The 18,419-nt window shown below is 46.0% G+C and overlaps 2 protein-coding genes across 3 annotated transcripts; both read left to right on the forward strand.

Moving 5' to 3' along the window:
* Positions 1-2,075: 2,075 nt before the first annotated feature.
* LOC101162017 (1-phosphatidylinositol phosphodiesterase) lies at positions 2,076-4,619 on the forward strand. 2 transcript variants are annotated; one of them, XM_004084065.4, is made up of 4 exons: positions 2,076-2,397; positions 2,685-2,744; positions 3,368-3,938; positions 4,095-4,619. In XM_004084065.4, the coding sequence occupies exons 2-4, from the start codon at positions 2,707-2,709 to the stop codon at positions 4,464-4,466; spliced, it is 981 nt and encodes a 326-aa protein (XP_004084113.1). In that variant the 5' UTR covers positions 2,076-2,397; positions 2,685-2,706; the 3' UTR covers positions 4,467-4,619. The 2 variants fall into 2 exon arrangements, with proteins under 2 accessions (XP_004084113.1, XP_023815981.1); XM_023960213.1 differs by lacking the exon at positions 2,076-2,397 and adding an exon at positions 2,481-2,596.
* Positions 4,620-13,244: 8,625 nt separating this feature from the next.
* Positions 13,245-18,232, forward strand: mrpl9 (mitochondrial ribosomal protein L9). Its single transcript, XM_023960260.1, has 7 exons — positions 13,245-13,517; positions 16,870-17,029; positions 17,103-17,227; positions 17,305-17,358; positions 17,432-17,533; positions 17,606-17,689; positions 17,773-18,232. The coding sequence occupies exons 1-7, from the start codon at positions 13,437-13,439 to the stop codon at positions 17,971-17,973; spliced, it is 807 nt and encodes a 268-aa protein (XP_023816028.1). The 5' UTR covers positions 13,245-13,436; the 3' UTR covers positions 17,974-18,232.
* The last annotated feature ends 187 nt before the right edge of the window (positions 18,233-18,419 follow it).

The following is an 18,419-nucleotide window of genomic DNA, read 5'->3' on the forward strand; positions in this document are numbered from 1 at the left end:
TGGATGGATGGATGGATGATGGATGGATGAATGGATGGATGGATAATATCCAGAAATTGTTGCAGACAGACTGACGGCACTGAAAGGTCACTGGAGGTTCAGTGTGAATATGAGGGCGTGTGTGTTTCCATGTTATGTCATCCTGTTTTGTGATGATAATCACAACCACATACTTGTCACCTGAGGTGTGATGCTCTAACAATGATGATCAGAATCAATAATTCCTCCTTTTCTGTTCCATGACGTGAATCATGACTCAGGTCTCCGTCTTTGTACGTCCAGAATATTCAGAAAGCGTCTGGATTTACTGAACAATCTGAGCACAAATACCTGTGAATACAAGTTAGGAGCTGGATTATGGAAACAAACGAAAGTGAAGACAAACACAATGGAGGCGGGGTCACGGAGAGCCGCTCCACTTCCTGTCAACCAAGCAATCAAACCAACTGACAGCTAGTCAGGAACCGGCTGTTCGAGTCCCAAATCAACCCTAGTGCATCATCTGCATGTGGAAGACCTCTGGTTTATTCTCTGCATGGTGGGGCAGTGGGCAGCACCCTTGGTCTTGGTTCAAATCCCAGCTGGGTCCTCAGTGTGCACGTTGTCTTTGTGCACGTGCGGGTTTTCTCCCAGCACGCCGACTTCCTTCCTGTCCAAAAACAGTTTTTGTGATGTTTATCTTTTAATGCACAGCGCTTTCTTCAGGTCAGAATTGTGCTGAAGCGCTTTATAAATGAAGATGGGGATTGACTCTAAAGTGGGCGTGGCCTGCGGCTGACTGGCGAGCTGTACCCACCGTCGCCCAGCAGCAGCAGGGACGGGCTCCAGCAACCCCCTGAGCCCACGGGTCTTTGTGCTTTGGAGCGCTGGGCTCAGGATGTTCAGCTCAGGTTTGGAGGGAATCTGAAACCTTTGTCCTCGTTTGTTCCCAACATGTCGGGACATCATGTCCAACATCAACATGTCATAAACGTAACATGAGGACAGAACAACGGAGAACTGGGAAGCTGACTGAAGTAGTGAAAGAAGCGGTCCTTCTCCATGCTGACCTGCAGGAGAACAAAACATTTATGCTGTTACCACGGTGACCAGTCGGTTGCAGGTTCTGACTCGTGGTTCTGCTGGGTTTTTGGAGCCGGTTCCTCTCATTGTCTCCTGACTGTCTGCTGCTCCACCATGAGTCAGTCAGGAGACAATGAGAAACAGGAAGGGTCACGGAGAGTCACATACGATCTTCAGGGTCAGGATCCCAAACTCATGATGATGAGGATAAAGTTCAACGTGGATGTCCAGCTGGAAGAAAAACTGTTTGTTTTTAGCGCATTTGTGGAGAAAATGATCCGATTCTTCAGAGTAAAAGATCATTTAAGGTCAAATCTGACTCTGTCGCCCTCTGCTGGTTGTCTCTGTTATTACATTCTCCTGGTCTTTTTGCTGATCCTTTTTCTCTTTTTTGTTTAATTCTTTTGTGTTTATGTCAAGACTGAATATATGGTTATTATGTAAAAATGTATGTATAACATACAGTAAGATCTGTGGTGAGAAATAATACGATTTTTCTTCTTCTTTGACTTGAATTTAAAATCTAAAAAATGTGAACAAAAGTTTTTGGCGTCATGTTTGTTATTTATTTCAATCTCCCATCCTTTTAGGTAATCCAAACGGATCCAGCTGGATCATCTCTGGGATTACAGCTGCTTTAATCTGACCTGTGGGTGGGGGGGGGGGCGGGGGCTCTGCTGTAGCAGCAGCTGATCAAATATTGCTGAGTTGTTGCTCAATATTTGACGTTCCCGACTCGGCAGCTGCTGATCAAACATCTTTGCTCCAGTTTTAAGAAACATTTGGTATTTTTACCTCAGGAGTCTGTGGCCTTTCTGGGAAAAATGCTGCCTAAATGGAAACATCAATGTTTGTGAACAAACTGAATTATTTTTCGTTGTTCTGCGTTTTCATTTGCTGCATTAAATGGTGAAAATGCTTTTTTATTTAGTGGATTCCTTTATTTTCAGAATATTCAGAAAAATCAGGCAGGTTACACAAATGCACTATTATTAAACAGAACATGAATTTAGCTAAACTGTCCTTTATGACGGTGACCTTTGAACTCTGACTGCATTTCAGGGCAGATTTGTCAGGAAGTTGTGGTTCACTCCAAAACCTGTTGTGTTTCTCTGACAGCTGAAGTTCATCATCACTACACGACACTTTGCTGGGGTCTCATCATGGCAGGGGGAGATACCTGCCCACCCCACGCCCCTCTCCTGCCCCATCAGCTGTTCTGCTGGGGCCTCTTCTCACAGTTTTATCTGAACCTAGCCGTCGTTTTCCTCCATTCCTCTGTGCCCGTCCCGTTTGGCGTTCCCCTGGCCGAGGAGCTGCAGGCGCTGCGTTCAGGTACGGCCCGGACGTCTGACACAGCAGAGCTGCACGGCCTCTTTCACTTTGGGGATTAGGAGGGTTTAAACCCCCATTGAGTCCGCTCGGGGCCGAGCCGGTGCTCAGAATCCGCCTCACATGCTTTCATGGAAGCAAACAGCCGCTTTAGATGGTTTCAGTGGTTCTGACATCATCACTGCTAAACATGGAGTCACAGGTCCTCCTGCTCCTGCTGCAGCTCTTTTCTCCATGTGGAATCCATGCCTGTTTCTAACATCTTCACTCTCCGTCTGTAAATCCAACAGCTGAAGACAGAAAAGCAGAGAAATGCTCAGACGGTTGGGAGACCTTCTGCTCCTGCTGGGGTGAGTCCGCTTCCTCTGGAAATGTTCTGCTTTGAGCTTTGAAAACCATGTTTGGTTTGATGTCCTGACAGGACAAAAAGCTCCTTTGGTTTGGAGAATGTGATGCATGTCAAAAAAGACATAAATACAAAAAATGTATTTTAATATCTGGAAATCACAATCCTGCACTGCCAAGCCAGAAAGACGTCCAAACTTATTTTAGAATTCTTAAAAACCCAAACAATTCAGTAAGAAAATAGTTTCATCGAGAATTACTATCTTAACAAAATGATTGTAGTCACTAAAAACTAAGAAACACTTCAAATAAGACTTTGTTTTTTAAAACAAATGTATTTTTAGTGTGAAAAGCAGAAATATAAAATCTGTCAAATCTTGGACACGTTATAAAGTTAAGTTAAAGTTATTATCTGTAGATATTCTACTCTAGATTAGGATTGAATCTCCCAGAATTCCCTTTGATCTGATGGTAAAACTGCGTCCTCCTCTGAGGAAGACCTGCTGCAGATCTACAGAACAATTGTTTCAAGGTCCGACGTTTCATTTTGAATGGCTGTGGTGCAGCGGCAGATGCTTCGTTTCCATGGAAACCTGCCGGATTTTCTCTCAATCTGCGTCTTTTTTAGAGTCATTGGTTTGAGTTTTGCTGCAACTCAAACTCCTAGCTACGATGACACCCCCAACCCGGAGTTTCTGAACCCGTCCTGGATGGCCGGCATCCCCGACGCCCAGCCGCTCTCCGGGGTCACCATGCCGGGGACCCACAACACCATGGCGTTGTACGGCGGCGTGTACGCCGAGTGTCAGTCCTGGAGCCTGGAGTCCCAGCTCCACGCCGGCGTCCGCTTCCTAGACATCCGAGTTCGTCACATCAACGGGAATCTCACCATCCACCACGGAGTGTCCTACCAGAGAGCCCACTTTGGCCACGTTCTGGAGGGCGTGGCCGACTTCCTGCTCAAGTATCCGAGCGAGACGGTGCTGATGCGCCTGAAGGAGGAGTTCAGTGAAACCAACAACATCTACGGCACGGTGGTGGACTTCATCCACCGCCACGCCCACTGGGACCTGCTGTGGCACAGCCGCACGGTGCCGACCATGGGGGAGGCGCGGGGGAAACTCATCATCCTGCAGGACTTCTCCGGGCCCGACCTGGGGATGCGCTACGGCTCCCTGGACATCGCTGACGACTGGAAGGTAGCGAGTCTTTGACTCGTCTGCGTCTCGGTTCGTGGTCATGAGTCGTGGTTTTCTTTGGGGAGAAACCAAAACAAAAGAGGAGATATTTTTGTGTCTGTTGGCTGACTGTAATCATAATCGTCTGCGGTCTGTCTGCTCTGCTCTCTCCTGAAGGTTCCCTCCCTCCTGGACCTGAAGAACAAATGGAGGAGCGTCTCTGAGCATCTGGAAGCTGCTCCTGCAGGAAACCCGGAGCAGATGTTTCTCACCTTCAGCAGCGGCGCCGGCGTGTTTGCAAACCCCAGAGCGGTGGCCCACTACATGAACCCCCAGCTGCACCACTACCTTCAGGCCCAGACGGATTCAAACCGCCGCTTTGGGATCATCTGCATGGACTTCCCTGCTGCCCCGATGATTCGGAGGATCATCGACTTCCAGCTGACGGAAGTCCGGAAGGATGAGAGACGTTTCCTCAGCAAAGCTGGTGGGAAACGTGGAACCTCCTCACTGCAGAGGATCCTGAAGGACCGAACCAAGAGGACCTGAGACCTGAAGGGTCCAGCAACTAAAGTTTAGAGCAACTTTAGATCCAAGAGGATTAGTATTGATTCCACAATTTGATCCAGAGGCGCCAAACTTCCTGAAGGTCTAACCAAAAAAGGTCCACTTTCTGTAAAATAATAAAAGCATCGTCCAAAACCTTCTGCTCTGAATTTCTTTAATGGTTTTTGTCTGTAGATCCAGATTCTCTCCCAAACAGACTGTTGTTCATCCTGGATCACACAGACAGACGGCGTCTCTGTCTGTTCTGGTCTGAGGCTCATTCTCTGAACCAGCAGGGTCCAAATCCAGGCTTGGAGGTCCGGCCTCACGCTGGTTCTCCAGAATCTCTGCCTTACCTGCTGCTGATTACCTGGACCACGTGTGTTCAGCCAATAAGGAGCTTTGACAGCAGGCTGGTTGGAAGACATGTTGGACAGCGTCCCTCCAGGCCTGGATTCTGACCCCCCTGATCCAAACCGTCCAAACATCAACAGCTGGATAGCAGCTCCAAGTCCTTCTGCGTTCAGGCTTTGCTCTTCTTGATTCCTATTTTAAAACACTGAGGAGGAGAACAGCGTCTGAATTCAAGCAGACCAGTGCCACAAAAAGAGATGAGAGAACAGAAGCAGAGCAATGACCAAAACAGAATCTCAAAACGTCTCCATCAGTTGTTACATGAATTCCTGAATAACGCATTCATAGTAACCAACGGCGACACTTTGACCCCATCCCAGACCAAGAAGGGTTTCCCAGCACGAGCAAAAACAGGAAGACTGAGAATCTGTTTGTCTTACTGGAAAGAAAGTTCAACTGAGATGAACCTTAGCGTGTTCTCACCGCGCACGAGTGGGTTTTCTCTGTGTGTGTGAACATGTGTGTGTGTGTGAACATGTGTGGGTGTGTGTGTGTGTGTGTGTGAACATGTGTGTGAGTTTCCAACGATGTGCTCATGGCGGCAGATTCTGGTCAAACACTGTTCTCGTTCTTTTAGACCTGAAATCTGCATTTGATACTGTAAACCATGAAATCACGATCGAACGTCTGCATAACAACTGCGGTTTATCTGGTTCTGTCCTAAACTGGTTTGCCTCCTCTTTCAGTGGTTGATCCTATAAGGTCTGTGTTGACTCTCTATCTTCATCCTGTCTAGTGGCGTTCCCCAAGTTTCTGTATTGGGACCCATTCTATTCACTCTCTACATGATTCCCCTTGGGAGACTCATCAGCAAATTTTAGAATATTTCTTATCATCTTTACGCTGATGACATTCAACTTTATTGCTCCTTTGGACAAAATAATTACATAAATCTATCACATCTACTACACTGCTTGGCCAGCATCAGAGTTTGGTTAAATGACAATCATTTACTCCTGAACCCTAACAAGACAGAGACGATCATCTTTGGTCCTGATGACAAAATTCCCTCCATCACAGACAGCTTGGTTCACTGAGCTCTTCTGTCCAGCCCAGTCTCAGGAATCTTGGTGTCTGGTTGGACAAAGCTGCGTCTCTAGACTCTCACTCATAGCTCTTGGTCAAAAACTGTTTTTAGATCTAACCTTGAGCTGATCATCCAGGCTCTTATCTCCTCTCGTTTAGATTATTGTAATTCTCTTTTTACTTGTTTGAACCAAAAGTCTCTTAAACGTCTCCAACTGGTCCAGAACTCTGCTGCAAGGCTTTTAACTGGAACCAATAAGCGCACTCATGTCCCCCCCCCTCCCCCCCTCTGCTTTTATCTCTAGATTGGCTTCCTGTTAAATTTAGAATAGATTTTGATTTTAGTTTTTAGAGCCTTGCATGGACAAACCCCCCTCTATATTTCTGACCTTTGAACTCCCTACACTCCCTCACGTTCCTCGAGGTCCACTGATGAAAATCTTTTATTTTCCAAAAAGTCGTTTTAAAACTAGGGGAGACGTCGCCTTTCAGGCAGTCGCTCCCCGACTTTGGAAAGACCCCCCCCTTGTCTTGTGAAGCACTTTGTGAGTCTCTCTCTGAGAAAAGTGCTATATAAATAAAGATTTCCTTCCTTCCTTCCTTACTCAGAAGTGCATTTGGAGCTCAGTTTTCTTGACAGATGTCCTCCATCAAAACGCCACAAGCTGACGTTAAAACCGGCAGAAACCGGGTTTGCATTGCAGTCTTTTAACTGCAGTTTGTGGTCTTCAGACTGTCTGCATCAGATAACTGAGTGTGATGTTTGTCATTATTTCCTGAGACTGTTGTGAAATGAGTTTTGAAACACACTAAACACATCCTGTCAACGCGGCAGTGACGGGGACGTTCGCTCGTCCTTTCACGTCAAACTCTCCTGTAGCTGAACGGATCACATCTGTTTTCTTCAGAGATGGACTCCAGGACAAAACATCCAGTGCTGACTGCATCCTTCGGTCTGTCACGGTTTTCAGTTTCGTCTGCATTGATGTTGAAAACTGTCCTTTGATGCATTTTCTTCTCATGTTTGCAGTGGTGCTAAACATGATTTGGTGGATGGTGATGGCAGCAGCCGTGGGAGTGGGTGTGTACACTTTAAACATGTTCTGACGTATTTCACAGCATGTCTGAACCTTCATCTTTGGTTGCATGCTTCTGTCCCAGGTGCCATGCATCTGCAGCTTTGTCCGGTGGAGCCCAAAATCCCCGTTTACCTGACAGTGATGGGGGCCTCCAGCATCTGCTCTCTGCTGGCCTCTTATCTCAGTGTCGGCCTGAAGAACAGTCCAGTCTACAGACTGAGCGCCGCCGTCACGGTTCTCCTGAAGATGTTCAGTTTGGCGTGGCTGATCGCAGGTGTGAAGCTGAAGCCCTCCTCCTCCTCCTCCAACATCACAATCAGCATCCTCCCTGTCTTTTTGTCTCGTTAGGTTTTTTACTACTCATTGGTTCAAAGATCTGACTCCCAGAGTTGTTCAAATGTTCTGTTCCTGTCCCAAGTCCAGCTAAATGCAGAAGGTTGTCCTGCTTTCACGCTGGATCAGTCGCAGCCCGGGTCGACACCGACCGACACTGGTGCTGATTCTCTAGAACAGGGAGGGGCAAAGGGAAGACATCAAACAGCAGAGGGAGGGGCATAGGAAGACATCAAACAGCAGAGGGAGGGGCATAGGAAGACATCAAACAGCAGAGGGAGGGGCATAGGAAGACATCAAACAGCAGAGGGAGGGGCATAGGAAGACAACAAAAAGGCAGAGGGAGGGGCATAGGAAGACATCAAACAGCAGAGGGAGGGGCATAGGAAGACATCAAACAGCAGAGGGAGGGGCATAGGAAGACAACAAAAAGGCAGAGGGAGGGGCATAGGGAGACATCAAACAGCAGAGGGAGGGGCATAGGGAGACTTCAAACAGCAGAGGGAGGGGCATAGGGAGACATCAAACAGCAGAGGGAGGGGCATAGCGAGACTTCAAACAGCAGAGGGAGGGGCATAGGGAGACATCAAACAGCAGAGGGAGGGGCATAGGGAGACAAAAAGAGGTGATTACATCTCATGCAGGTGTTAAAATCTGAACGAGATCTCTCTCTCCACCCAAGACTTTGGGTGGAGAGAGAGAAGCCAGACATCAAAGACTGGTGGTGTGAGGAAGACTCTGGTGGTGAGGAAGATGACAAAGGAGGAGATGAAACAGTCTTAGGGAGATGAGGAGATTCTCCTGGAGGACTGGACAGTTTTGGGAGGAGGAACAGTAGATGTTCTAGAGATCACAGCAGAGAATCAGATGGTGATGATGATGATGATGATGATGATGATGATGATGATGATGATGATGATGATGATGATGATGATGATGATGATGGTGATGGTGATGGGAAAAGGTTGCTGAGGTTGGAAATATCAGGAAAGAGGTGTAGAGGAAGACCAAAGAGGAGGTTGGTGGATGTAGGGAAGGAGAGCAGGAGGGTGGATGGAGGGTTAGATGGAGGAGGGCGGTGCTCTGTGGCGCCCTCTAAAGGAAGCATCTGAAAGATGAAGCAGGGAATGTTTTCTTCTGAGCAGAGCTCAGAACAGTCCTGCAGACAGTCTGGTGTTTGCCCACCAACTCTTCATCATGTGAACTGGAGGTTGTAATGTTTCAGCCAGAAATATTTTGCTTTTAAAGTCAGTTTTGTTCTAGCAGAATAAATATAACTTCTTAACACTGTCCCTCTTCTTTTGTCTGTCTTGCAGGAAGTTACTGGGTGTATTCAGTCTATCCTCCGAGTTACTCTGGATCAGACCGTTACTGTCACAGGATAACCTACACGCTGGCCTTTGCTGTCACCACCCTGCTGTGGGTGGCTGTGGGCCTCTGCCTCACCGTTTGCTGCTGTGGATCACTGTTCCTCGGTCAAGATGTATTTTCTAGAGTATATGAGCGCTTCACCTACAACACTTTAAATGGTTCTAATGAACCAGGTCATGTGAGGACGTGAGAACCTAAAAATAAATCCTGCAAATCTCCAATTTTCTTCCCTAAGTGGCCTAAGATGAGATCCGTTTATTTCCTTACTGAATAATTAGCTTCAAACACTGCAGTTCCTCTTTATTCAGGAGCATAACGTGTGAGGAGCAGGAGGAGCATTTATATAAAGAAACAATAACTGGAAAAAATGTAATGCAGCTTTCTTATGCTTTTAAATATGTCTATGGTTGTTTTTAGGCATTTAGATTAAATGATTTGCTTAAAAGAACATGATTAATGACTATGTGTTTTATTTCATCACAATTATTTTTTGCAATATTTGCAAAATAAAAAATACATATAAAAAATAATAAAGAGTAAAGTAAAAATCATATTTTGTATTTATTAAAAAAATGTGTTTTTTAAATATGAATTTATTTACGACGGAGTTTTAGGGCCACCAAAAAAAGCCACCAAGTGAAATTACGAGTTTTTATCTCCTAAATTTAGGAGATAAAAACTGGTAAATTTATGAGAAAAAACTCGTAAATTTCCGATATTAAGTGGAAGTGAGCACGCAGAGCAGCAGGTGAACGCCGCGCAGCAGCAGAGCAGACCGACTAAACTCAGTTGAACAGGTGATCTGAATGAGCTTGAACGTTCCAAATATCTGGAAGCTTATTTGTTTGATTTACAATTTATTAATGTTTCATTTATTGATGGTTGGTTTGCAGGATCCCTGCAGCCCGATGAAGCCATCCGTGTCCCTGCAGCTTTCCACTTCAATCCTTTCTTCCTCCACCAAAAACAAGATCTCTACGTTTGTGTGACGCTTCCGTCTGAGGATCACTTTTTGTGGCATTTGCAACGTTGTAATGCTAATATAATAGACTATTTTCATTCATCTTTGTTGTTTGATGATATAACGGGACGTTTACTTCCGCATTGGTGTTCGGATCTGATGACAGGTTGATGACGTAAGGTGACAGATGAACTTCAGGGTTTGTGAATGAAAAGGAGAATAGACCTTTTTCGCAAAAACCGGAAGTACGTCATCAACGTGTAAACCTAGTTCCGGTTTGTGCTTCGCTGGCGGAGGAATGGCAGAGCCTAGAGTGTTTTCGAAGAGCCTGAGTTGTGTTCCGAAGTTCACCAGCACCGATGTGATGAAGAGTGTGAAGATGCAATCGTCCACTAAAGGAAACAAATTGGACAAGGGATATAAATTCGTCCACGAAGAGTTTATCCACCATTACCAAGGTAAGCTTCAGCTAGCTTTAGCCATAGCCGCATCACCGCTAACTCTGTGTGTTTACGTCAACTGTAAATCCTGGTGTTATTAATTTGTAATATAAGGCATCGCAGTGAATATGTTGTGTGTATGTTTAAGTGAAAAGGCATGAGATTAACATAACACCCAAAAATTTGGTGAAGCTGTAAATAAGAAATGTTAAGTTGCCCGTATGCGTGTTCATTTTGCTGCGGTTGCGGCACTTTCTTCACTTACTAGTATTATTTTTCTGAAAGTATGGTGAGCAGAAGTCCTCTTTTCCTGGACATGTCCTCTCTTTTGATACTTATATAATAAAATAACATTGAACATAGATGAAATGTAATTATATTTGCTTCATGTATGCAGCTCTGAACACCAATTACTCTCGATGAAATATCTCACAAACTCACTTCACTCCTCTTTTTTACAAACTCAAATCTGGTCACCCTATTGACAGTTATAGTTTCATGTCATTCTGAACATTGATGTAGCAACATAAGTATGTCCTAATTTTAACCTATATAATTTATTGTGTCTAGATATCACTGGATGCAGAAAGTGCCAACCTGAAAGCTTTCTTCTGCAGTTGTGTGGCTGCTAAAGGATTTTGCAATCACATAGTTGCCATCCTGTTCCAGACCGCACATTATTCACAGCTGGGTCTGCAGGCTGCTCCACCCCCCTGGCCTGCACGAGTGGCTTGCAAAGATGGCACAGGTGGGTTTGTGATCATATTGTCATTATTTTTTAAGAACGTATGTGTATCCATAACAACTCTAAATTATTATAAAAACACCCCCAGTAGTGACTACAGACTGTAATTGCTTTCTGCCTTTTACTTATAAGGGAATCCATCCTGAACCGGTTAGTGAGCTGGTGGTGCAAAAACCCAAAACAGTTGGCAGGGACGGTCAGAGGTCCACACTGTACAAGGCATACAGGTGATTAACTTTTTGTTGCTTTGTGAGCAAGTTAAGTTTTTTTTTTTTTAATCTTATGACTAACCAAATTATGGTTACAGCAGATATAATGAATTAAATTGAAATGTAGTTATGCACTTATGTCTAACTTTTGTGTGTTGTGTTTCTCTTGTGTAGGACCACAGCCAGATCCATATATGATGGCATCTGGAAGCAGATTATGCCAGGTGCAGCCCCAACCTCTCATGGTTGTGTTGGATGGGTTTCTGAGATGGAATGAAAGAGAACTTGGATATATATTGTGGCAAATGCATGAATGCATACCTTAAATTACACTTATCTTGTCTTTAACAATCAGTTCAGCCTTCTGTCTTACTGTTGATCTGTAATGTTATTTTTTATTGTAAATGTTTGATGTTATTTGCATACCAAAAAATTAAACGAGGCACAATTTTGACCAAAATTGTTTTATTTGTTCATCTAATTTTTTTGTGTAGTCAGTCACATTTCAACAGAAAAATATTACGAATATAACAATTATATTTAATTAGATTTTAAGAATATGTGGAAACACTAAATTTTTCCATACTATTTGAACATTATACATTATTTACATACCAAACATTAATTCACTCTTCAAAACAAAAAAGTCCATGATAATTTGCCAAAACACGGCGGTTAAGCCAGATCTGATTCACACTGCCCATCAGTGTGAGCGGCACAGAGAGTTCCTGATGTGAAAGGACTTTATCCTACTGATCACTCTTTCCACCATAATTCTGAGGCGGGTGATGGCTGCGGTTTGTTCTGTTTCCTCCTTGCTGAATTGAGCTGAAAGCTTAAAAGGTGGAATGATGATCTTAGATCCAATGTCAGTTAGGAGGTCTTGAACGAGGAACTTTTGTCCGCCATGACATCGTCTCCTGGCTCCAGCAAAGGAACTTGGCTTCTAAGTCATGGATGTAATCCAAAGCCTCATCCAGAGCACCTGTGAAGATAAAGAAATTAAAAATCAGTCTTAATATATTAATGCTACCTTTCAACACAACACAGTAATGATGTTTTGAAAAGTATGTTAAGTATTTAATTACAAATACATTTCATTTATTTTTGTTAAGGAAATTACAAAATGACAAAATGCTCAAAAGTGATTAAATACATGTAATTAAAATAGGTGAGAGCATGAACATCTTTTATTATAAATATTAATTTGTTCAGGTAGAAATGCATGTATCCAATAACGGTACACATAGTTAACTAACGTTAACCAAACACATTATGAACAACCTTACCTGCAGGTGGGTGTGTCACGTAGTCGTGATCCATCTTTACTGTCTTAGCTTAGCCACCATGTCGCTAGTATCTTCACAGCTTAGCTGCATAGCCTGACGTTTGAGGTTCTGTCATATTCTGACTCCCTTCTCAAAGGATCAGTAAAGTTTTTCCAAGGGAAAATACTCGGGGCAACACCACTCTTCAGGCGACGAACGACGCAGCCGCACCACAATCCCGGAGCGAAGTTAGTAAGTGCCGGCAGCAGAGGGTGCTACCTGTGTTTACATTAAAACTATGCCCTTCCTCTCTTCGGATCGCCTATATCCATTTGGGTTTCAGGTTTAGATCCACAGGAAAATAATGAAATGAAAGGTAAGGCTGTTTTTGGTTGGAAGACGAACAGCCTGGAACGCAACAGAGACTGCAACTCTTCGACTCTGCCATTCTTCATATCTGCTGCTACGCTAACAGGAAGTTGTTTTACACGTCATTGACGTATTTCCGGTCGAAAAATGCGGAAGTGTGAAAAGGTATATAAGCTGCAACGATCCTCTACACCCAAACGTGTCTCTGAGCTCCTTATTTTACAGATGACACTCCGCTTTACTGACACTGAACCCCGGAAAGACGGCTCCACTGACAAAAATCTGATTTTGAGTCGCCAAAGGTTCAGAATCTCTTAGTTTTAAACCTATAATAAACCTGGAAATAAAGCTTCACACAAGGCTCCACATCTTTCATCTTCAAGCGACGCTCCGATAAACAGACAACTTCGGTGTTTTCTCCTTGTTAATCTATGACTTTTTTCTCGTAAATTTACGAGATAAAATGTCTAATTTTACTTTTTTTTGGTGGCCCTAATACTCCGTCGTAATTTCTTAAAAAGGATCAAAATCTTTTTTTTCTTCATTTTATTCAGGCTCCTTGCAGACAGCCCAGGGGTCCTTCGTGTCTGTTAGCCTAGCAGTTAGCCTAGCAGCTACACATCAACAACAGTCCGTTTGTTCGTGGCCCCTTTGCCGCCTGTGCGATAGCCCGCTAGTCTCGGGAGGTCGTGGCCCGTTTTAGACCCTCCGGTGGGGGTTCGGACCCGTGTCAGCTGTTTGCTTTGGCCCGGGTGAACATGTGGGGCAGCGGCCGCCGTGTCCTTCAGGAGCTGCTCGCACACGCGTCTGCCAGACGTTTCTCCGGGACACCTGCTCAGGTAGGGGTCCTCCATCAGATTTTTCTTCCTCTGCTGAGCGGCAAACATCTTTATTTCCAACTGATGAAGAGCTGAGAACCCCAAACATCAGCTGATGAAGAGCCGAGAACCCCAAAATCAGCTGATGAAGAGCTGAGAACCCCAAACATCAGCTGATGAAGAGCTTAGAACCCCACAAATCAGCTGATGAAGAGCTTAGAACCCCAAACGTCAGCTGATGAAGAGCTTAGAACCCCAAACGTCAGCTGATGAAGAGCTTAGAACCCCAAACATCAGCTGATGAAGAGCTTAGAACCCCAAAAATCAGCTGAAGAGCTGAGAACCCCAAAAATCAGCCGATGAAGAGCTGAGAACCCCACAAATCAGCTGATGAAGAGCTTAGAACCCCAAACGTCAGCTGATGAAGAGCTGAGAACCCCAAACATCAGCTGATGAAAATCTGAGAACCCCAAACATCCGCTGATGAAGAGTTTAGAACCCCCAAAATCAGCTGATGAAGAGCTTAGAACCCCACAAATCAGCTGATGAAGAGCTGAGAACCCCACAAATCAGCTGATGAAGAGGTCAGAACCCCAAACATCAGCTGATGAAGAGCTGAGAACCCCAAACATCAGCTGATGAAAATCTGAGAACCCCAAACATCCGCTGATGAAGAGTTTAGAACCCCCAAAATCAGCTGATGAAGAGCTTAGAACCCCACAAATCAGCTGATGAAGAGCTGAGAACCCCACAAATCAGCTGATGAAGAGCTTAGAACCCCAAACGTCAGCTGATGAAGAGCTTAGAACCCCAAACATCAGCTGATGAAGAGCTGAGAACCCCACAAATCAGCTGATGAAGAGCTGAGAACCCCACAAATCAGCTGATGAAGAGCTTAGAACCCCAAACATCAGCTGATGAAAATCTGAGAACCCCAAACATCCGCTGATGAAGAGTTTAGAACCCCCAAAATCAGCTGATGAAGAGCTTAGAACCCCACAAATCAGCTGATGAAGAGCTGAGAACCCCACAAATCAGCTGATGAAGAGGTCAGAACCCCAAACATCAGCTGATGAAGAGCTGAGAACCCCAAACATCAGCTGATGAAAATCTGAGAACCCCAAACATCCGCTGATGAAGAGTTTAGAACCCCCAAAATCAGCTGATGAAGAGCTTAGAACCCCACAAATCAGCTGATGAAGAGCTGAGAACCCCACAAATCAGCTGATGAAGAGCTTAGAACCCCAAACGTCAGCTGATGAAGAGCTTAGAACCCCAAACATCAGCTGATGAAGAGCTGAGAACCCCACAAATCAGCTGATGTAGAGCTGAGAACCCCAAACATCAGCTGATGAAGAGCTGAGAACCCCCAAAATCAGCTGATGAAGAGCTTAGAACCCCACAAATCAGCTGATGAAGAGCTGAGAACCCCACAAATCAGCTGATGTAGAGCTGAGAACCCCAAACATCAGCTGATGAAGAGCTGAGAACCCCCAAAATCAGCCGATGAAAATCTGAGAACCCCCAAAATCAGCTGATGAAGAGCTTAGAACCCCACAAATCAGCTGATGAAGAGCTGAGAACCCCACAAATCAGCTGATGTAGAGCTGAGAACCCCAAACATCAGCTGATGAAGAGCTGAGAACCCCAAACATCAGCTGATGAAAATCTGAGAACCCCAAACATCAGCTGATGAAGAGCTGAGAACCCCAAACATCAGCTGATAAAGAGCTGAGAACCCCAAACATCAGCTGATGAAGAGCTGAGAACCCCAAAAATCAGCCGATGAAAATCTGAGAACCCCAAACATCCGCTGATGAAGAGTTTAGAACCCCCAAAATCAGCTGATGAAGAGCTTAGAACCCCAAACATCAGCTGATGAAGAGCTTAGAACCCCAAACATCGGCTGATGAAGAGCTGAGAACCCCAAACATCGGCTGATGAAGAGCCGAGAACCCCAAACATCAGCTGATGAAGAGCTTAGAACCCCAAACATCAGCTGATGAAGAGCTTAGAACCCCAAACATAAGCTTGATGAAGAGCTTAGAACCCCAAACATCAGCTGATGAAGAGCTTAGAACCCCAAACATCAGCTGATGTAGAGCTTAGAACCCCAAACATCAACTGATGAACGGCTTAGAACCCCAAACATCAGCTGATGAAGAGCTTAGAACCCCAAACATCAGCTGATGAAGAGCTTAGAACCCCAAACATCAGCTGATGAAGAGCTTAGAACCCCAAACATCAACTGATGAAGAGCTTAGAACCCCAAACATCAGCTTGATGAAGAGCTTAGAACCCCAAACATCAGCTGATGAAGAGCTTAGAACCCCAAACATCAACTGATGAAGAGCTTAGAACCCCAAACATCAGCTTGATGAAGAGCTTAGAACCCCAAACATCAGCTGATGAAGAGCTTAGAACCCCAAACATCAGCTGATGAAGAGCTTAGAACCCCAAACATCGGCTGATGAAGAGCTGAGAACCCCAAACATCGGCTGATGAAGAGCTGAGAACCCCAAACATCGGCTGATGAAAATCTGAGAACCCCAAACATCAGCTGATGAAGAGCTGAGAACCCCAAACATCAGCTGATAAAGAGCTGAGAACCCCAAACATCAGCTGATGAAGAGCTGAGAACCCCAAAAATCAGCCGATGAAAATCTGAGAACCCCAAACATCCGCTGATGAAGAGTTTAGAACCCCCAAAATCAGCTGATGAAGAGCTTAGAACCCCAAACATCAGCTGATGAAGAGCTTAGAACCCCAAACATCGGCTGATGAAGAGCTGAGAACCCCAAACATCGGCTGATGAAGAGCCGAGAACCCCAAACATCAGCTGATGAAGAGCTTAGAACCCCAAACATCAGCTGATGAAGAGCTTAGAACCCCAAACATAAGCTTGATGAAGAGCTTAGAACCCCAAACATAAGCTTGATGAAGAGTTTAGAACCCCCAAAATCAGCTGATGAAGAGCTTAGAACCCCAAACATCAGCTGATGAAGAGCTTAGAACCCCAAACATCGGCTGATGAAGAGCTGAGAACCCCAAACATCGGCTGATGAAGAGCAGAGAACCCCAAACATCAGCTGATGAAGAGCTTAGAACCCCAAACATCAGCTGATGAAGAGCTTAGAACCCCAAACATCAACTGATGAAGAGCTTAGAACCCCAAACATCAGCTTGATGAAGAGCTTAGAACCCCAAACATCAGCTGATGAAGAGCCGAGAACCCCAAACATCAGCTGATGAAGAGCTTAGAACCCCAAACATCAGCTGATGAAGAGCTTAGAACCCCAAACATCAGCTGATGAAGAGCTTAGAACCCCAAACATCCGCTGATCTTCTGCTGTTCTTGTGGTTCTCCTCTCAGCGCACCGTGGTGGTGGAGCGATGGTGGCAGGTTCCTTTGTCCAAAGTCGGCAGTCCGCCCAGACTTTACCCTCGAAGACACCGAGTCTACAGGCTGGTGGAAGACACCAAACACGCTCCTAAGGAGAAGATGGAGCTCATCCTGACCCAGACCGTACCAAGTCAGTGTCTGCCGTCTGCTGTGGTTCTAAAGGTTCTCCGTGTTCCTCCAAATGTGACTCTGTTGATTTCCAGAACTGGGCGGACGTGGAGACACGGTGTTTGTGAGGAAGTCTGTTGGCCGGAACAAGCTGCTGGCAGAAGGTCTGGCGGTGTATCCGTCTCCGGAAAACAAGAAGCTGTTCGCCGAGGAGCTGCGGGTTGGTCTTTGATCTAGAGCTCCACGTCGGAGAACGTTCTGTCGTCTCTGAATGACCTTTGTGTTTCTGATGCCCAGCTTCTGTACGAGGGGAGACCAGAGGACAGAACCCAGACCCGCACGGGACAAATGGTGACGTTCCGCTCCCGCGGGTTCCGGCTGGCCGGGATCTTTCCTGTTCCTGATGTTCTGCTGTTCTCCACAGACGGTGGAGTTTCTGAAACGCTGCAAACTGAACATACGGCAGATGCCGTCGGAGGACTTCCAGCTCACCAAAGAGGTGGTGTGCAGACAGTTTCTGAAGCAGGTGCGTGGAGACGATGGCGTCTTTTCTCGTCTGTAAATGTTTTAAATCCGTCTCCTGGACTGTGCCGCGCAGCTGGGAGTGGTCGTGCCGCCTGGAGCGCTCACTCTGCCGTTGGAGCCCATTAAGGAGCTGGGGGACTACTGGTGTGACGTCACGGTAACAGCTCAGTCTCTTCAGAGCCCGCCCCCTTCATAACGTTTATCCGTTACACGTCTTCAGTCACGGTCCCCCCCCCACAGGTCAATGGTTTGGACACGGCCCGTGTTCCCATGGCGCTGCTGCCCTACGAGGACCCGTCTGCGGCCTCCCAGCGGGAGCTGAAGGCCAGGAGGGGGTCCGCTGAAGAGGAGGAGGTTCCTCCTGACTCTGAGGGTCAAACCCGGCCAGTCCAAGACGTAGCAGAACCGCTAACGGAAGGTCCGGATGAAAGGTCAAAGTAGAACGGAGCAGCCATCGGCCCAGCAGCTGGGTCCTACTTAAAGCTGATGGGCCGCAGCCGTCTGCTGGGCGGCAGCCGTCTGCTGGGCGGCAGCAGCCGTCTGCTCGGCGGCAGCGGCCGTCTGCTGGGCGGCAGCGGCCGTCTGCTGGGCGGCAGCGGCCGTCTGCTCGGTTCTACTCGCGGAGCATGAACTCTAGAATCGGTAACCTGCCGTGTTCTGTAATGTGGAATCTAAAGTAAATCTTTTCCTCCTTGGTTCAGTTTCATGGTCTGCTTTGTCGTTTTAACGTGTCAGACGTCTGCAGCGTCAATGTTTTCTGAAAAAAGCCGAACGTCCGCCCGGTCCTGAAGATGACCACAACCCAGCTGGACAACGGAAAGATGCTGCATCAGCGGATGCAAAGAGGAAACCTTCCAACGGGTTCTGCAGCTTTTCCTCCACAGCAG

The sequence above is a fragment of the Oryzias latipes genome, chromosome 11, assembly GCF_002234675.1.
Source record: "Oryzias latipes chromosome 11, ASM223467v1".
NCBI lineage: Eukaryota > Metazoa > Chordata > Actinopteri > Beloniformes > Adrianichthyidae > Oryzias > Oryzias latipes.

Bases quoted from the DNA above. Each gene is read 5' to 3' on its own strand.
- LOC101162017 (XM_004084065.4), top strand. From the start codon at position 2,707: ATGCTCAGACGGTTGGGAGACCTTCTGCTCCTGCTGGG. The intron at 2,745-3,367 runs GTGAGTCCGCTT...CGTCTTTTTTAG, and splicing joins GACCTTCTGCTCCTGCTGGG to AGTCATTGGTTTGAGTTTTG. The intron at 3,939-4,094 runs GTAGCGAGTCTT...TCTCTCCTGAAG, and splicing joins ACATCGCTGACGACTGGAAG to GTTCCCTCCCTCCTGGACCT.
- mrpl9 (XM_023960260.1), top strand. From the start codon at position 13,437: ATGTGGGGCAGCGGCCGCCGTGTCCTTCAGGAGCTGCTCGCACACGCG. The intron at 17,359-17,431 runs GTGACGTTCCGC...TGTTCTCCACAG, and splicing joins AGACCCGCACGGGACAAATG to ACGGTGGAGTTTCTGAAACG. The intron at 17,690-17,772 runs GTAACAGCTCAG...CCCCCCCCACAG, and splicing joins ACTACTGGTGTGACGTCACG to GTCAATGGTTTGGACACGGC.